We start from the raw sequence: 20,103 nt of genomic DNA, 5'->3' as shown, positions 1-20,103 counted from the left end.
TCCTCGAAGCACAGTCGTAAACGAAAAGCGAATAAGCCAAAACCGACTGCCAGAAGTACTCCATCAAATCATTCAACACGTAATAAACAGCAGGAGCAGCAACAGGATTTTAGAAATACCGAAGCATCCACGCACAGTTTAAACGTACATTCCTGGATAATGATTACGATTCAGTCTGTTCCGTGTGATTGGTTCAAGAACGACGTGAAGATTGTAGCAGCTCTAGATCTTCTTCAAACAGCATTTCCAAATGAGGATGTAAGTCAAATGTAACAGCTATCGTGGCTCTCTCAAGAACAAAGTGATTCCGGCTCTATCGAAGTCAGATGGTTTTAAATATCATCCTATGCCACAGCACTTCTCGAAACTAAATTTGGTAACGGACGTTTCGTATCTCCGAGGGTCCCATTCACGCAGATTCGTTTCCTCTGGCATTCATACGGTCAAATACCTCGGTCAAGTAGACTCGTGATTCGACTTGTCATTCCGATCACTCGGTCGGTATATGTATTTCTGTTTCTTCTGAAGCATCACGTGATTATAGCCACTCCATGTGCTAAAATGAAGGAGAGTAACGAAAAACAGTGGTGTTTAATCTTTTTATATCGAAAAATCGCATTGAGGATTTTCTGAAATCCCCCGACATTGTCGATTGACAGGGGTGCAGTGGCGCAGCTGTTCTATGGCCAAAGGCCGCGAGGGTCCTAGAACAATAGTTATTGTCTAGGCGCTCGCAACCTTTAAAATGTGTGGCAAACCCCCAAATTGCTTGAATCCAGTATTGTCCGTGAAGAAGGAAAGGGCTGGTTTAAAGTCGTACTCTTTTTAAAAAAAAGCCTCGAGCCTTCCTCAAAAAATAACAAAACTGAAGTATTTAAGTTATGAATATCAATAAAATGTTATTGATATTAATAATTGAATTAAAAAACACTTTTACTATTTAAACTTCTATAAATGATATCGATGATGACTTCAATGAAATGATAACTGCTAAACATGGTCTGTATCCTAATCCGCACTTGACCAGCAAGCCAAGTTATAGTCCAATTTCCTCAACATGAATTGAGGAGGCTTCCATCCTGCAGTGAGTTGATAATGGCTGAAGTTTACCTTTTTAAATAATATTGAAGCACTTGCAGCTATATCACACGTGGTTATCATAACGTTGGAGTGCTTGCTTATATTCGAACAGCGTTGAAGATGACTGATGTTGCCCGAAGCCGTATTCGTATGTAGGATATCTAATCTGACTAGCGATAAATTTCAAAATTCTTTTCCGGGCCGAATAAAACCTTGTCAACAAGGCTTAAAACTTTTGAGTACAAAGGTCGTACTTTGAGTTCCTCTGAGCTAGGTAAAGTGCAACAGAGACTCATATGCACAGCCTAAGATTCAAGTTATCTCAACGACCTGACGATATAAGTATTTATTCTATGGGTGCCAGCAATTATGTATTACCCGTTGCCGTTTACACCAAAAAAAGTGATTTTCCTGAACGTTAAAAGTCACCACATATATGATGTTCATCTAGCAATGAAAGATCATTGCTACTTGACATTCGAACGACTCAAGACAGAGCATGCTCTGACAGAGTTGAAAATAACAAGGATTCCAGATAGTATATATCAGGTTTGTTTCAATAACCTTCAGCAACGCCAGCATCAGTGTTTGTATTCAGTGGAGGGCTATTTTGAAAGAAAACTCCAATAGTTCTCCAGAATCTTTTAATAGAATCTTCTCTATTATGCAGTTAATCCAGGAACTTTTTGAAACAATTTTCGGTATCCATTTGAACAAATGGATATTCTTTATTTGCCAAGTGCTTTTTGGAGTGTACCATTGAGGATGAATTACTCCATGCCAGAGCTGTTATTCAAATTAATCATTCACAGTATGAAACTCTGAATATCTCCCCCCTTTCTACAAACAGTGTCTTCATTTATGTGTGTACTACACATGACAAAGAAAGAGCGAACAGCATTGTTGGTAGACTTCTGAATCCCATTGTAACTGTGTTTGTTCTTGATGTTGGAAATAGTTTTAATGCATTTACATTTGTTCAACTTGATGGGCGTTATTGGCAATGGATGTCACTTCCTTTACTAACGAAATAGTGCGAAAAGAAAAATTAACAGAGTCGTTTGCTTTATAGGAAGCAAGCAATGACCGAAGAGAAAGGAGTCTTCCTCTTTCATTAACATCCTCTCATTCTTAAGTGTGTAGAAGAACGCTGTCAAAATGACATTTTTTTCCATACGTAATTAATCTTTATGCCTCTTCCAAACACAAAGCTAATCACGTTTACGATTACTCGCTTTACCTTTTCGCACTCCCAACTAATTATTTCTGTCTTTACAGAGTCGTCGTCTTTGTGCTAGTTCGTGCAAATGTCTTGCCCAACAGTTGGAATGTCCGGAGGGCGTGCCGAAGATTATAGACGGATGTGGATGCTGTGTCATCTGTGCTCGTCAGCAAGGAGACTCCTGCGACCACTTGCAGCTTTGTGATATACAAAGAAACCTTCACTGTGTTCGCCACATCAGTAAGCTGACAGGAATATGCAAAGGTGAGACGCAGAGTCCGATTCATCATTAAATTAATCGCAATTGCTATGGCACCTTAAACAAAACAGAGAAAATCCATTACAAAAGTATTATATTTTTAAGTAATGTAAGAAATATGATGTAATAACCGAAAACGTAGTTAGATATCGGTTGGTTCCAAGAAGGCACACGCAATTAGTGGACCAACAGTAATATCGTTGATTTAATTACGAGGGTAAACCAGTAAATAAACTTTATTGGTTTACCGATATAAATACCAATAAATAGTTAGCCCATATCAAGTATTAAGCTCGATTGCAAGTTCTCTTTCGGGACTAGCCCACGAAATTTACAGACAGTATACACAGAGAAATATAGCCTTAGTCGCTGATGCTCCTAAAACCCTACTACAACAACAGTTTCACCAACCACAATCAGCGGTCTCGCCTACCAGGGAGCAACGAAAGCTGTAATTAGCCTGTAGAGCAGTGGAATCGGTTCAATGGAGTCACAAAGATCGCGACACCCTATGTCAACTAGATGAATGGGTGTGCAGATTACCTGGAGAACATCTGCTGCTGGAGTTCAGTGTGCCAATAATCCAGTTCGGAGGAGGAAATAGGGTTTTGGTGTGCAGCTATTTTCATAGTATGGCCTTAGGACCTTTGGTGGTTGTGTGCGGAACCGTGAATGCCGACGCCTATTTTAACATTTTTGGGCAGTTCCATGCTTCCTGTGATGTGGCAGTTCTTTGGTGCATACCGATGGTTGTTCAATAGAATAATGTCCCATGTCATCCCAAGGGCTGTTCGAGAATGGTTCGCGGACATGGATGTACAAAAGTTGGAAGGCCCGTTTTGAACCCTATTGAACACCTATATGGCATCGAGTGGAACGTCGGTTGATAGCCCAATCACCAACTCAACTGGCCACGGTTTTGCAGGAGGAATGGAGGACTGTGCCCACTTCAGGAGAATGGAAACGTATCATAGTGAGAATGACGTTAATGTGAAAGAGATTGTTCGGATACTTTTGAAGGCTAGTGTAGTGTTGGGTAAATTGCAGAACTGCGGGTAAGACCAAAAATATTCCTTGTTAAAATGCATATTAGAGTAAAATGGGTGTGGCAGGGTTCACAACATTAAAATATATTAAAGAGGAAAATAACAGGAAGAAAGAAAAAACGACTGTTAGAATTATTTTTTTCTGTCTCGAATAATTAATAGTTCGAAAAGCTGAGACTTTCCGAATCGACAATAAAAAAGTAAAAAAAAAAATTAATTAATTAATTCATATTACTCAGGCCCTCGATGATCGAAGAGAATCGAGAAGTCTACCCAGAAAAGAGCACAATGTGCATTTTCGATTAATACTTTGAACAATTTGATTTTTTCCCCGTTATTTACTATAATCACTAATTAAACACTATGATAACCGATCATTATCAGTTTAATTATTTATCTTCTTTTACAGATAACAATATTGGTTACCCCTTAGTATTAAAATTAGATTTAGTGCCTTTAATTTAACCATTCCAAGGTTCTCACTAGTAGAAACGGGGTGGATTTACAATCGCGGATCTATTTAACACACATTAATTTCTTCTTCTTTACTTATTCTACTTATTTTCCCCTTCTCTGCTGCTGTTATATTATTCGAGGTAGAAGAGGACATTCAAGGTTACTACATTAAGTTTCATTTCTTATCTTCTCCAACAAATTGTTTTATAAATCAGCTCCCTCCATCCCACTTAAGTATGCATTAAAATATGGCGGGTTACTGAGTATTTATCCTAAAATGAAAGACGAATACTAAGACAGATGTAACAGACTAAATTGGATAAACTACTAGGTCAGCTAGATAGTTCTGATTCTGTACCTTAAGACTTTCACACAGGGCGAAAGTTCAAGCACGATGCAGAAGTTCAAAAGGCAGTGTATAATTTCCTAGATCACCAATTTGTCCTTGCTGATAATGATTACAATCGCTGTCCTCTCCACTGGGTAGAAGAAGCCCGAGTTCGAATCTCTTCAATGACTCGAGGAATTTTTACGGACTTTTTCACAACGTTGTTGAATTAGTCTAAGGACTTCGATTTTTTTACTTGACTAGTCTTAATATGGAAGTTATTCTACTATACTTGCAACCCATAAGTTTGGCACGTTGAAGAATGAGCAAAACCAGTGACTGAATAAGGAACTTGTTTTGGTTGAATGAGTATGAAAATAACTTCATTAATCAAAGGTGCCTGCCGGTTCTTGGGCCATCGAACACTCGGCCTGTAGCGTTCCAGTTCCGTTGGTACTCTGGTTCATACAATCTGTAGTGTATAAGTCAGTACAAGTGTGCTGATACGGATTGTCTTGCATTTTGTATGGGCTGAAAAATACTATTTTTCTTTTTACATTTCGATAGTTATATCGCGATCCACTGAACAAGTTCACAAATTCAAAAACAACTGAAGCACGATGGGGAAACAAATGAAAACTAGCGACCACCCACCGTCGGTCTCTGTGTGTGGGGTTCTGTGCATACGAGAAAATATTGCGGCGAAGGTAAGGGTAAGCTTGTTTGATTGTGCAGTGACTTCACGCGAACATTCTTCTTGCTGAATGAAATTCAGAGAACAAAGCACCAGTGGGTTAACAAACAATATTTCTGGTTGATGTATTTCACATTGCGCAATACTGAATTCTATCCACGTTGCACTCTTTTATTGCACTGCCTCAGTAGATCTTATTACTCCGAGCGATAGGGATGTCGTATTTCAGTGACAGGCGAGTACTCACTAGTAATTTATATAGCACAACCGCGCTATTCGTTATAATATGATCCAGAATGTTACTAATAAAACTCGATTGAAATTAAAAATAAGTGTAGAAATGAATTTACAATTAATTATCGGAAGTTTAAAATCCCATTTGATTTTTCTTAAGTTCGCAATTTTAACGAATAATTAGATAGGGTAAATAACGAATTTGTAAACGTACATATAGTATAAGGAATATAACTGAAGTAGGAGTCTCCTGCTAGTGTGGAAGGATGTGAGCGCCAGCAGTAAGAAGCCCATGTTTATTGATGAACATTCAGTGACATCCATAAACATGAATAGCAAAGACATACAGACGTTGTACTGGTCTTGGGTTGCGCATGAGAAATCCAGAAAATATTTGTTTCGTGTTGTACTTGATAGTGCAATAAACGAACGCCCTCTACTGAAACTGGCCCAAAATCTCGTGTTAACTGACATCTTCTGTATTTTTGCCTTTCAGCGTTTCCGTGCCAATGCTTTATACTTTTCCTGTAACCACCCTCGACTGACGATCTTTCTCTTTCTAGTGAAGGAAGGTCAAGGTTGCCATGTCGGAGGTCGAGACTTCAGAGACGGTGAGACGTTTAAATTGGACTGCCGGACGCAGTGCACGTGTCAAAATGGCACGTACGGTTGCGTTTCATTATGTCCGCACGAAAGCATCCGTCCATCAAGTCGGTGTGGGAACCCTCAACTCGTGCCTCTCGGAGGAGCTTGCTGCAGGGAGTGGCTGTGTCATTCTACGGAAGAGCCAGGTGAGTAAGTGAAACCATTTCCTTTACCTCGCTGAACGATGAGCAGTGAAAACAGTTCTTGCTTGTCGTTCCACATGATACGTAACTAGAGAGGCAATGGCTTTGACGAGTTTAAACTGTATTTTAGATAGTTCATTATCAATAAGAAGGCTTACACCCACTTGTTGTAGATGGTACATGCAAATAAGAATTTTCGTTTGAAAAAAGACAAGGTCCATTCACCGAAGCATTGATCTTCGTTGTCTTGATACTGTAATGCAAATTAACACCTAATTTTTACAGAAGAACTGTGAATACGAGGGGGGGGGGTGAAAAGTTTTTAGCCTGACCCATTTTTAAAAATATTTGACCAATTTAATTATCATATTTGTGATCAGCGATCTTTTTTTAATATAAAACCCATAAATCCAGAAAAAAAAAATAAAAATTTAATTCTTTTTTTTCAGCCTTTAAAGAAATAGTCAAGGGAAAATCACAAGTTTGAGAAGATGGAGTACCGTGTGATCATAAAATTCCTTCATTTCAAAGGGTTTTCTGCAAAAGCAATATTTGAAGATATGATAAAAACACTAAAAGAACAGCATCCTTCTTATGCAACTATAAAAAATTGGGTTGGCAAATTCAAAAGAGGCCGTTTTGTCCTTGAGGATGCTTCAAGGTCGGGAAGACCGATTTTTGCATCAACTCTCGAAAACGTCGATGAAATCCATGAAATGATACTTGAAAATTGAAGAATTTCAGTTAGACAAAGTAAAGGAAAAATTGAAAGAAAAAGGCCTGGAAAATTGAGCAAAGGCATCTTCCTTCAAGAACAACGCACCAGCACACAAGGCACACCAGACAATGGCAAAAATCGAACAATTGGGTTTCAGATATTTGGACCATCCACCAAATTTCCTGACCTGGCTCCCTCTGACTACCATCTATTCCCCAATCTCAAAAAAATTTAAAAGGAAGACGTTTTGACATCACAAATGACGTCATCAGTGTGGCCAAGGCCTGGTTGAAGGAGAAAACTTCGGACTTCTATTCCAAGGGACTAAAATGCTTGGAGAACTCATGTAAAAAGTGCATTGATATAAGGGGGAAATATGTTGAATAATATGTTAGGTTAATAAGGGGGAAATATGTTGAATAATATGTTAGGTTAAAAACTTTTCAATCCCCCCTCGTATATTACTGTGTGAATATGTAATGAAGCACCACCACCAACCAAAGGAAAAGTGTTATATTAGGCTAATTTTGTTTGTTTCGTCTATTCATAACCGCTCATTAAAACGATTTCATATTACTACCACGAAGACAACAGCATGGAAAAGATGATAATTCTAGTTTGTGTTTTACTATATCCTAATAACGATCCTTAAAGGAAGGACTGTTGCGATTATTTTCACTGATGTTGCTGTTTTCGCATCGGGAATTCTATTACTAATTTGTGCCGGTGTCTGAAATCACGTTTAACCATTGACATAATGTAAACATTGCACAACTGCGTCTCTGGATTCAGTTTGCTCATCGCATCTCCGTTGCTCAACTTTAGCCAACCGAGTATCTGAAGTAATTCTGTTGTGCTCTTCAGGGTCTAGCTAGACTAAGTATGATGATCTTTTTGATGAAGGGTGATGTATATATGGAGTCTGCACAAACACTCTTCGGGACACATAAACGGCGGTGTTCATTAGAATAATCCATAGGAATGCTTGCTACTGTTTATCGTGGAAAATTTCTTTTTAATTTTTGGCCTGCAAGTGGTTATTTTAAAAGTTATAAACGGAGAAACACAATTTTATGGTGCAGTTGGCATGTACACGATGATTTTTTATTCATCATACCTGTTCTTTGCAGTTTCTTAACCTCCAAATGTTTTGTACCAGCAACATCATTGCTCTATGAAGAAAGGTTTGGAGATTTGGTTGGAAACACTGAATAGTCTTCAGAGTTGTCCTGGATGAAACTTTTACAAAAGCATTGTTTATAACCGTAACCATGAGGTGTATAGCAGACTGGCATCACTTCCAAAGTCATCCGATTTAAATTTATGTAATATTTTCTGGGTTATCTCAAAGACGGTGTGTTTTAGAAGAATCCACTGAAGGTGAAATTTTCGCCATTCCGAATGTGACACATTAATAAACGTGGAGCATTGAACATATTTTTGCTTAAATTTCCCACACTACAGAATATAGTTCAAGTGTTGATATTACGATGTTTCATGTTCTGCAGGTGAATGAAATGGTACGAATAAACGAATCACGGTATTTTTGGTTTATCTTCGTCTAGTTGGTGAATTTCGGCTTTTAAAATATTTGTTATTCTTAATCAAACAGAAGTTTTGAATACAGGAATGGGTACTATCTCATGGTACATCCTGAATACAAGAATGGGTACTATCTCATGGTACATCCAAGACTTCGTTCGGTACAAAGTTTGTCACTAGTATCAGTGGTTCACTATTGCTGGGTCTAGACAGTTCGCGAAGTGTCTAGACTTTGTTAATAATAAATTCAACGAAATTAAGAAAATTCAACTTTATATGGTGCTTTGAGGTGAAATGTTGTCATGATATGTAAATTAAAGAATTTATATCTGGAAATAATGTTATGAACCATAAAGAGAAACGGAACACAGTGTAAGAATAAATTGATAACTTTTCAGGAAATAAAATCATCATGGTGAATATAGCGGCAGGAAGGAAGGGTCATATAACAGCGGAAATGTAACGGCGAAGTTCATTCCAAAGTAGTTTTAATAGAGAGAGAGAAAATAAGGAAACGATTTATAGGAAAAAGGAAGCAATAACCCTGTCTCCTGCAGAGTTATTACGATGATACAAAGTAGTGTGATTACTACTCCCGAGAGGCAACACGAATTTCAGGCTGGCTCTTTAATTTATGACATCGGTGGAATGTATGTGGTGTCAGGGATAGACAGTAATTGGAAACGGCAAGCGAGACACTTGTAAGAATCAAAGAATGATGTGAGCGTAAGTCGCCCGTAAAATTTCACAATCCTCTCTTGAAAGTGAGGTGGCAGTTCTGCATAATGAGTAAAGACCCCGAATGACGTAATCCACTTATGTAGCTGTGTTTTTATTTACGTACTTCTTAAGCCATCGGAGTCCACCTTATTCTGTAGAGGATTATACCACACCACGCGCATGTTCAGGAATGAACAGTGGACTGTGTACATCTGGCTCCACTGAAATCAGAGGGGGGATTTTATTTATTTTTTTAAAGCTACCTTCGTTCAACCCGGTTTGGTGTTTGAAAACGAGTTGTTTAATCTTGTTAACGTTAATGATTAAGCTATGTCTGTTTGTTGAATTTTTAATTTCTTAACTCTAGTTTTCTTTAATGCTCCAAGAAAACGATTTTTTACTCTTATGGCACTCTGGAAAATGTTTTTTTTTTTTTTTCATTTTCACAGTTAATCGGATTAATTACTAAATGTTGTTTGGTAACTCTTTGGATTTAGAGTAAATACTATTAAATGACGAATGTTCTTAGCCAGAATCGTCTACGTGTGGCTGCCCCAAAGAGTGCTGTTTATATAATTAGATTAGATTTAATTCAATCATGTAACTAATTTGCGCATCAGCTGGGTCGGATTAAGAATTTGGACTTCCATTTATAATTCTTTCACGAGTTCTTAGGTCCGTTGTACTCGATTCACTGAACTGAATGTTTAATTAATTCACTTGAAAAGGTCTGCGATTTACAGTAAGCTTTGTGAATGTGTTCCATTGTGGTGTATCTTCAAGTCAAGTCTTCCAACAGAATTTTTCGGAATCTTTACTGATTCCTAGCAGATATTCGATGGGCTTATTTTTATTCACAACTACTTTTGAGTTTTATTTTGTCTTTGTTTCATTTTAGTTTCGATTTTGTCAGAGAAATGGACAGCATTACAGCAACATTACTTTATTGATTATCGGGTAAAACAAAAGTTCAGGAGTTGATAATTATAGCACGAAAATTTTTCATTCAATTCACAAAACAGTAACGTTAATTCCTACATAATTAAAAAAAAAACCAAGATTGTTATGTGGGAATTACTAAAATCCTTCATTAGTTTGATATCGTTCCCTTTGAATAATCCTTTGTGGATAGCAGGCTGCTATAATATTAAATTTCAGAGTGAGTTTTGTTTTCATTCTAGCAAAGGCGATTTCAATTGCAGTTTTCGTTTTAACGAGGAAAGGGAAGTGAAGTAATATTGGAAGATTTCTCCGACTACAATGGCATCATCACTACAAATTCATATCAGAAGTCTGAACTGCGAAATGAAGAGCAGTTCCTTCCGTCTTGAAGGATTCGACTCGAGGTTTTCTCCACAGCCATAAAAGATCGGCAATCAGCTACTTCTATCCCGTTTCTCTTATGAGGATTTTTAATGAAATTTTCAGAACTTCGAAGTCCTATTAATCCGGATTTAAAAGTGACTGATAGTTAAAGAATTCCGTAATACATATGCAAATGGATATTAAAAACACGAAAGTCATTTTGAGAAGGGGAAAAGTCCTAGTTCTGCTTTTTTAAAAATCTTAAGTTCCACGGAGAATTATGGGAATTGTTGGTATGGTGGCTTATGTGTAATGGCCCCGTAGAACGTTTTAGAAAGCTGCGGTCGTGAAGTTCCCTAGAATTCCAGTGGTAGTAGTAAATAAATAATGAACAGCGAGAAATCCTGATGCGCTCAGTATTATAGTAGCCGGAAATCCAGAAATATATTACGAAATCTCTTTAGGATAGTGAGACAAAGATCAAAGGACAGCTAAAAATGAATTGGTAACAAAGTACTTGTAGTATTGGAAGGTTATCGTATGGATTTAAGTCTTTTCAGTCGTTTTAGCCTTTACATAAAGGAGATATTAAACAGTGAAAATCGGAAAGCCATTCCAGTGTTATTGAGGGATAAAATGTGAATGGCACTGCATATGAAGAAAACTGAGGCATGAAATACGTTCAGAAGGAAGAAAATCGAATATCTGATATGAGATCGGGGATTCTTGAATTTTTAGAATGGCGCAAGCTGCCTGGAATATTTCTTGAACCGTTTATTCTACTTAAAAATGGATTAAATTCAAATCACCAACCAAAAGGAATATTTAAAGGAGTTTATGAGGATAAGAATTGAATAAGCTGAAAATATCTGCATTATTCGCGAAACAGCGAAAGCCTTAAAGCATAAAATCTTAATTTCGATAGGAAATAAAATGAAATGTGAGCGAAAGGCATATTTGAATTTTAAAAATAACCCTGGAGTTTCACCTAAGCAAAAATAAAAATTGTATTGCTTCTAAGTAAGTGGATTAAATAGCTTAAATTATTTGCAGAAGTATATCAATATTACTGTTATTATTAACACTAAATATTATTAGTACTGTTAATATTATTCTTCATTCCTTTATATTAACGTAGACTCGTGCAGTTTGCTCTCTGTCTCTCTATTATAATCTAGTGGTATTATCAAATTCCCTCTTAGCGCCAGAGCCATTTGTATTTGACAACATGCACAAAGTTAACATTATTCAAATGGATTATCGTAAATTGATATTAAGGATTGTATAAGCTTTAATTACTTACTTGTCTCTCTAAGTTAATATCTTCTTTTTATACGACTTGTAACTACTTGGAAAATTATTTATTTTCTAGTAACGTACTCGTATATCATTAGTTTAATTTTATACAACGATTTACTTGCACTCACGACTACAACAGCGATGCGTCATAATTATGAGCGATAAACTCATTCCACCTAATTATAATAGTTAAGTGGAATGAGTTTATAATAACTGAATTCAAAAATTCAAAAACTGATTAATAACTGCATTAATATCTTTGATATATCTGTGTACGTTATCATACCAGAAGTCATGAAACGCCCCTCAAATTACACGAAATCTGTAACTACGAAATATGTCGAAATTTTAGTCTTATAAAGGTGATCAGTGAATATTCCCAATTTCATTTAAAATGAACATTGAATTATGAACACAGGGAAAGAGTTGACAGAATTTCACGAGGTGAATGATAGTTGAATGTCATGTGGAGATAAAGTCTGTGCGTGCTATTTCTCGGAAATTAAACGATCTCGAGTCGACAAACTTGCCGAAGAAATGAAAGTCTAGAAAGTGATATTGAGTGTGCAAGAAACGACCAGGTAGGTGGAAAAGAGCGACTGCCAATTACCTTATTTTCTATCGGACCCAAGAGAATCTTTATTTGGAGCTTTGAGTTGTCATAGGAAAACGTAACTTTTCATGGTGATGGTGTTGTAACGTCCTCATCACTAATGGGCCAGGAGTGTCATCTCCTTTTGAGACAAATGAGAAGTCCTCTAGCAGGAATACATTCATTAGAGTATCAGTGAAGGGAGAAAGGGTAAGCCTAGCAAGTTCTACAGGCTCGGGAACTGTTTCGTTGCATGGGTGATCATCTTATGCCGAAAAAATAAAACAAAATAAAATATTGAAAATGAAATAACAGAAATGGCGTGTGTTGACAAAATCTTACTGTTAAGTTGTAATCTGTAAAGGTTTGAAACAAAAAAAAAAAAAACAACAGCATTGGAGCCTTCCAGTTTTGGCTAACAGTAAAACACGGAGAAGGACGATGATAAATTAGTCCAAGAGATCCAATTTTCATTGATTGGAAACTCGGTCAGATGCATTTAATCACACACAGAGGTTCCCATAAAATCCATGGACCTTTTTGAATTTAACAGGTATTGGATGAAGGAAGAGAAATACCGTGCGATAAACTCATTCCACCTAATTATAATAGTTAAGTGGAATGAGTTTATAATAACTAAATAGAAATAGAAAAGAGAAACGAAATGGTTTAACTGCTCCTGAAATTATCAGCCGACTTAAAGACAATGAAACATTTCATAAGTTCATGCAGTGATCCGAAATTTCGTAGACAATGTCAATCGGTTGCCAAATATTAAAGTTTACAAGTGCTTTTGTATTTACCTTTTTTTAAGAACGTTGAACGAACACCAACAGAATGAAAATTATTTTTCATGATGTTTGATGTTCATTTTACTCTAACAAGTACCATATTTTATAAACTCGTGATGGTCATGTATGACTCTCATCATTCCACTTTTCCGTTTAGCACGGATTGAGTCCCTATGTGGATAACGACCTCCATCGTTGTCGATCTCTTCAATCTCTCATTTGTCGATAGCGCTGAAAGCCTGTGTTCTCCTTTAGAAATTGGAGCCATTCTCTTTTGGGTCATCCTGGTGGTCTCTTATCTCCAATTCTTCCTGTCAATGCTACATTTGGGAGCCTTTGTTGTTTCATTCGATTCACATGTCCACTGAAGTTGTTTTTTGTAGATTAGTTTTATTATGCTGCGTTTAAAATTTAGATCTTTTCTTACTTGTTCATTATTTTTGTGTTCCCTCCAATTTGTTTTATTAATTTTCCTTAGGCATTTCATTTGAAATGCCATTATCTTTTTTTTTTTAACTTTCTCTTTTTTTATTCCCAATTTTTCTGATCCTTAACTTGCTGCGGGTATGATGACGGTTTCGTATACTTTAATTTTTAGACTGTTTGAAATTTTGTTGCTCTTCCATATGTTTTTGAGTCTTTTCATATTTGTCCATCCGCTGTTTAGTCTGTCATTAATTTGGTTAATAATACTTATGTTTCCAGTTATTAAAGAGCCCAGACCAGGTATACGAATTTTTGTGCTTGTTCTATCTGTTGATTTTGGTAGTTTATATTTGTCTTCTGTGGTTCTTCCGATTTGCATTACTTTGGTTTTATTTATATTGATATTTATTCCATAATTGTTGCATATGTTATTGACGTTCGTTAATTTCTTTCAGTTGTTCTTTGGTTTCTGTTAATATTAACAACATCATCTGCGTGTTTTATGCGGTTTGTATTTTTATCATTTATTACTGTGCCTATTTTTTCTTCGCTTAATTTCGTTTGATATGAGGATAAATGGCATAACTCCTTTCTCTGCAAATTTATCTGTTTTAAGGTTGTTGAATTATAGAAACCTCTTTATCTGTACAGATAGAGGTTTCATCTGGTTCCAATATTTTTCTGAAATGATGTTTAGTGTGAATATTTGGTCTATTGTTGATCTGTCTTTCCCAAATCCTACTTGTCCATCCCTATTTATTTCTTCATATATTTTAAATATCCTATTTTGTAAGATCCTTATGAATATTTTATATATATGGTTTAAACTGGGTAATGAGCCTATAGTTCTGACAATTTTCTTTATCTTCTTTCTTATGAATGAAAACTGTATGATATTTATATATATATATATATATATATATTTTTTTTTTTTTTTTTGCGTTTTCTTAGATCCCTGATGGTATTATTATTGGATTGATTTACTTTTTCTAATAATTCTTTATATTATCATTAACATTATGGGTGTATTGCATGATTGCTTGCAACTGCATTGACTCATAAATATTAGTTACAGTTATTGTCGTTTTAATTTTCTTTCTTTACTTTTTTATCAATATTTAAAAATATATATATAATGAAAAATAATTAGCTGAGACCATCTTTATAAGTAAGAATTCTTACTTATCGAGAAGTCTCCCTCTTATCTAAACTTTTATTGCATCTTACTCTTCAACTTTCTAATGTCTTCTCTTCCGACTATGATTTACTCCATATTATGAGATGTTTTACTGCCCGAGAGCTCTTTGATAGGTGCGAACAAACGAAAATCAAAAGGCGCTAGGTATAGGTATGTTGAGGGTCTGACGGCTCCGGGGATTTCTCCCATCTCCGCGTATGTTCTATGTATCGAGTGACAGTACCCTGTCAATGCCAGAGGTTTAAAAATAATGTATGGGTCATGTGGTATGTAGTTTGTTGTGCTCATTGTTCATCCGGCCTGTTGGCCGCCGGGCCCCCAGTGGGACCGGGCGTTACCATACCTAGCGACGGGGACGCCCGCCGGGTGTACCAAGAGACTAATTATACTCTGGCAGGTCCTGCCACTTACTTTCCTGGGATTTCGGTGACTAGGACCTAAAATAAAGGTTGGCGTTATCGCTGTTGATTTAAGTAAAATTGCATTTAGAAAGCGCTGCGTGGGGTTTTACGCTAAAAGAACTATTTCTAGAGAGCCTAAAAGGTCGGGCAAGATTTGATGTGATTTAAATTTGGACATGTGGGGTAAGCGCTGTACAAGAGAAAGTAATTGGAGGGAGGGTGTAGACGGGGGGATGAAATAGGAAGAAGCGGGGGTCGGATAGGAAGGTGGTCCCCCATTTTCAGTGGGGATGCCCATGCCCCACTGAAAATGGGGGACCACATGGGGAGGCGAGGAGAGGAGTAAAAAAATAAAATAAAAAAAATAATAAATAAATAAAATAAATAAATAAAAATAAATAAATAAATAAACCGCACAAGGGAGTGCAGTTTTGGGTCGACAGTAGGCCATCCAAATCATCCTAAAGTCTTGTCTTTCTGTGGTATGGTGAGTTTTTTTTTTTTTTTTTTTTTTTTACTTGTTTGACCTCCTGCATTCTTTCTAGTCGGGTTGCCTTTGGTATATTTCTATCATTGTTTTCCTTCTAAAAAATAGATCCTGGGCATATTGACTGAGTGCCATGTAGTCCTCTTGAGTGTCTAACAGTCTGGGTTCTTGGTTGTCTGGGATATATTGGATTGCTGTTATTAGGCGTAGTCGTAGGTCATCATACAAATCGCACTCAAACATTAAGTGTCTCCAGGACTCTGGGTTGCCACAGGGACAGTCCGCGTTATTTATGATGCCAAGTTGGTGAAGTTTAGCTTTAAACGGGCCGTGTCCTGTAAGGAGGAAGGTGGTATTTCGACCAGGGTGAAACCACGCTGGCGCCTTAGGGTACAGCTTGGTCACAGTGGGGAGGAATGTTCTGGTCACTGCACCTTTTTCTGTGTTGCTCCATCTCCTCTGCCAAATCTGGACGAGGTGGTCGGTGATTCTTCTCTTCTCATAGTTGCGGTCATTAGTAATGTCAGTGGTGAGGTCATACATTTTAGCCCATGTGTTTCTGGCAAGATGGTAGAGCAGACCACAGCGGATAGCTTCGAGATCCAGGGGCAGAACTCCTACCAGGACTTGGAGGGCAGCCGTGCTAGTCGTTCTAGTTGCTCTCGACATAGTAAGGAGGATAGTCCTCTGAATGGTTTCGAGGATACGTTTATTCACTTCTAGTACCGCCCTCATGTACCAGACAGGGGAGCCATATGTGATGGCAGGGATGAAGAGAGCTTTGTAGTACAGAGACAGAGTAGTACGTCTGAGTCCCCAGTCCCTGCGAGTGACTCTAGCGATGAGGGCCGCGTATCTTCTTATCTTTTGTTTAATATATTCTAGGTGTGGCTTGAAATTTAATTTTCTGTCCAGGATTATTCCTAGGTATTTAATCTGTTCGCACAGCTTAACTGTTTTGTTCTCAATCTTAATTTGTGGTGGTCTCCTTAAGTCTAGCATACCTTTTAGCAGCACCGATTTTGTCTTGTCGGGTGCTGGTTTGAGCAAGTGTAGCTTCGTCTGATCTAGCAGCTTTTGCAGGGCATCATTTGCGTGCATTTCTAAGGAGGATCTGCTGTCAGCCTCGATGGTCAAGACCAAGTCGTCTGCATAGGCCTGGGCCTCCACACCAACCAGATCCATGGCGAGGAATTCGTCTAAGACAATGTTCCACAGGAGCGGCCCCAGGACAGAACCCTGGGGGCTGCCCCTGCGGACTGGGCGACTAAGGCATTTATATGGTGTAAAGTGTGTTTGGTGTCAAGCGGCACCAGGGGTTTCCCCCATCTCCGCATTGCTTGCATTGTGATGGGTGTGCCAGTTTACTGGAAATGCCAGAGATTCAAAAGTGTATGGATATTGTACATGTGTAGTGTCGTGTACCGTTGTTCATCTGGTCATTTAGCCGCTGGACCCCTACTGAAGCCCAACGTTGCCCCACTTTAGCCCCGTGGAGGCAGACCAGGAAACACCAGTCGACTAAGATTTACTCTGGCAGGTCCTGCCACCTAATTTCCTGAGATTTCAGTGGCTAGGACCTTTAAAAAAAAAAAATAAAAAAAAAAAATAATAAATATATATATATATATATATATATATATATATATATATATATATATATATATATAAAACACACACAGGTGTATATATATATATATATATATATACACATATACATGCCACACACAAACATATATACACACCCTCTATGCGCTTGCGTGGCAGGGAGGCGCTAGGAATGGGAGGCCGAGAGTAGTGGGCGAAGGTGATTTTAGATTGTGTGTGGGGCATTGCGTGCAGGTAGAGTGGGGAGTAGATTGAAGACTGGGGGGGAAAGGCAGAGACATGGAGCCGATAGAGAAGACAGCTCCAGTTTACAGTGGGGCAAGCCCATGCCCCACCAGAGAGTAAGAATGGGGGTGGCGCGTGGGGGGGATACGGTGGAACCGTCCCTCCCCCACCCACCGGGGAGGGGTGGAATAGTTGAGACAGGCAAGGGAGCTGGCTCAGGTCGCCAATACGGCGTGCATGCAGAGACTGCGATTTGTTCATGTGGCATTTGGTATAGACTAGTAGGATTGAGCCACTTGTAGGATTTAACTCCTCTTCTCTGATGTCCGTGTGAGCCAAGTTTGGTCGCCTATTTGGAGGTCGCTCTTTGGAAATGGGACCCGTCCAGTTAAATCAGATTTTAGCATCCATAGGATAATGCGTAGAGGGCTGCTCGCCGCTTTTGGTGTATACTCCGTCTGTAGGTCAAGACTGAGTATTCAAGAAGCAAATCCTGGTCCATTTGATGCTGGAGATGTAGGTTCAATAAGTCTGTCAATTCAGTGCAGTTAATGCAGCATTTGTTGAGTAGTCGCTCACGGGACCCATGTCCCGTCCATGGATATTTGGAAGAGTAGGATTTATTGTCCATTAGGGCGGATTCCATTGTTGTTTGGGAGAATGGATCTGTCAACCGAAATGCAAGTCCGGGTCGTATATTGTGCACGGAGGCTGTGCTTGCTCTTTTGTTTGGAGGTTGCCCTTGGGAGCCATGTCCCGTCGGTGAGTCAATTTGCAGAGAAAAGGAAGTGAGTATGGTTGAGGTGAGTTTCAGTTCTGCCATGATGTCCAGCGTTATCCACTGGGGTAGAATTGGGAGGTTCTCCCCCCATACTCCTCCTGTGACACGTGTTCCGTTTGGTTATAGTTGGTGATGAGTTGGGATATTTAATGGTCCTACCCCAGTAATCTGGTATGGATGGAATTATAAAAGTTTCCACTTGATCATGGAGCTTTCAGATTTGGAGTGCGTGGAGTACTACATTTGTCCTTGTTGTTCGTGATTTGGAGGCAGTGGAAGGGTTAGTCGTCTAGTGTATAGGCTCTGAGCAAATTCAGTTAAGGCTTTGTAGGTTGTCCCATCCTCCAGCAGGTGGTGCTCCTGGTCTTTGGGGTTGCAGCGCACTTGTGTGATCAGCTGGGCACGTAGATCATCATACAGTTCACACTCATGCATCTGGTGATCCCAGGTTTCGGGGGAGCCACAGGCACATGCAGGATTGTTTGCGATTCCAAGGAGATGAAGCTTGTGACGGATTGCTCCGTGTCCTGTAAGGAGGTAGGTGACATGCAGTCCGGGGCAAAACCATGTCGGAAATATAGGGTACACTTGCTCCAGATTTGGAAGGAACTTTCGCGTGACTTCTCCCTTATCAGAGTCTGTCCAGCGCTGTTGCCAGATTGATCGGAGGTAGATTTGAAGCTTGTTCTTCTCGGCTTTCCAATTGCTTGTCGGATCTGTTGTATGGTCCAGATATGTTGTAACCTTTCCCCGTCCAAGCTGCTGCAGCATGCCTGTTCGGGTAGCCTCGAGGTCGAGGGGCAGAGCCCCTGTAATCACTTGCAGTGCGTGGGTCGACACTGTTTTGCATGCACGGGTGAGGGTCAATAAGATCGGTCTATGTATAATTTCAAGCCGTCGGCGATTTACCGCGGTTGAGGCCTTGTGGTACCATGCGCCAGAGGCATATGTGATTGCCGGGATGATTGCTGCTTTATAGAGGGTCGCCAGAGTACGCCTTTTCAGCCCCCAGTCTCGGCGTGTAACTCTGGCGAGCATGGCTGCATAATTTTTTTATCTTATTCTGCACATACTTTAGGTGTGGAGTGAACGATCGGTTCCTATCCAGGATAACTCCCAAGTATTTCAGTTCAGTAACTAGCTTGATAGTTCTGTCTTGTATTCTAATCTGTGGTGGTCTGGTTGGGGTTAGGTAACCCTTCAGTAGGATGGATTGAGTTTTGGTGGGCGAGATTGTGAGACGGTGCCTTTCCGTCCATTCTCGGAGTTTGGTTAGCGCTGTGTTTGCAAGAATTTCCATTTGGGCTCTTGAGTCTGCGGCTAGCACCAGGGAAAGGTCATCGGCATACGCCAGTGCTTGTACGTCCCCTAGGTCGAGGTGGAGAAACTCGTCCAAGACAAAGTTCCACAGGAGGGGCCCCAATACAGAGCCCTGCGGGCATCCCCGGTGTACTTGGCGCTCGACCCTGCAGTATGGCGCCTGAACTAAGACCCTTCTTCCGCTCAGGTAGCTTTTTATGCAGCTGTACAGATTTATCGGCAGATGAGCTGCCCTGAGTCTTGCGAGGACGCTCGGCCACCAAAGGGCATCGAACGCCCCCGCAAAGTCGATAGAGATGAGAAGTAGATATTTCTGTGAACAGTTTTCTGCCATGTTCAGGATGCGCTCCAGTGGGTCCAGGGTGGAGTTTCCTGACTTGAAGCCATATTGTCCGTTGGCAGGAAGATTTGCTGTAGAGTAGTGTATTTCGATTCTCTGTTTGAGCAGTTGTTCTAGCACTTTACTGAGCACAGAGAGGAGTGCAATTGGTCGGTAGGATTCTGGTAAATGTGGCTGTTTAGTTGGATTTTTGAGAATTAGTTTCATGCTAGCAACTTTCCAATCTGAGGGGAATGCGCCAGA

General features: G+C 39.2%; 1 protein-coding gene across 1 annotated transcript in view; it reads left to right on the top strand.

Moving 5' to 3' along the window:
- Positions 1-20,103, top strand: part of LOC150089432 (CCN family member 5-like) — a 115,096-nt gene that overhangs the window by 65,397 nt on the left and 29,596 nt on the right. Inside the window, exons 2-3 of the mRNA XM_090368588.1 lie at positions 2,359-2,566; positions 5,883-6,110. Of these exons, the coding sequence (XP_090224714.1) occupies positions 2,359-2,566; positions 5,883-6,110 (436 nt within the window). The remainder of the gene's footprint in view (positions 1-2,358; positions 2,567-5,882; positions 6,111-20,103) is intronic.

Source organism: Mastigoproctus giganteus, chromosome 2, assembly GCF_048544385.1.
Source record: "Mastigoproctus giganteus isolate SK-2022 chromosome 2, ASM4854438v1, whole genome shotgun sequence".
Lineage (NCBI taxonomy): Eukaryota > Metazoa > Arthropoda > Arachnida > Uropygi > Thelyphonidae > Mastigoproctus > Mastigoproctus giganteus.
Note: the sequence above shows the minus strand (reverse complement) of the source record. Positions and strands in the feature narration are given on the sequence as shown.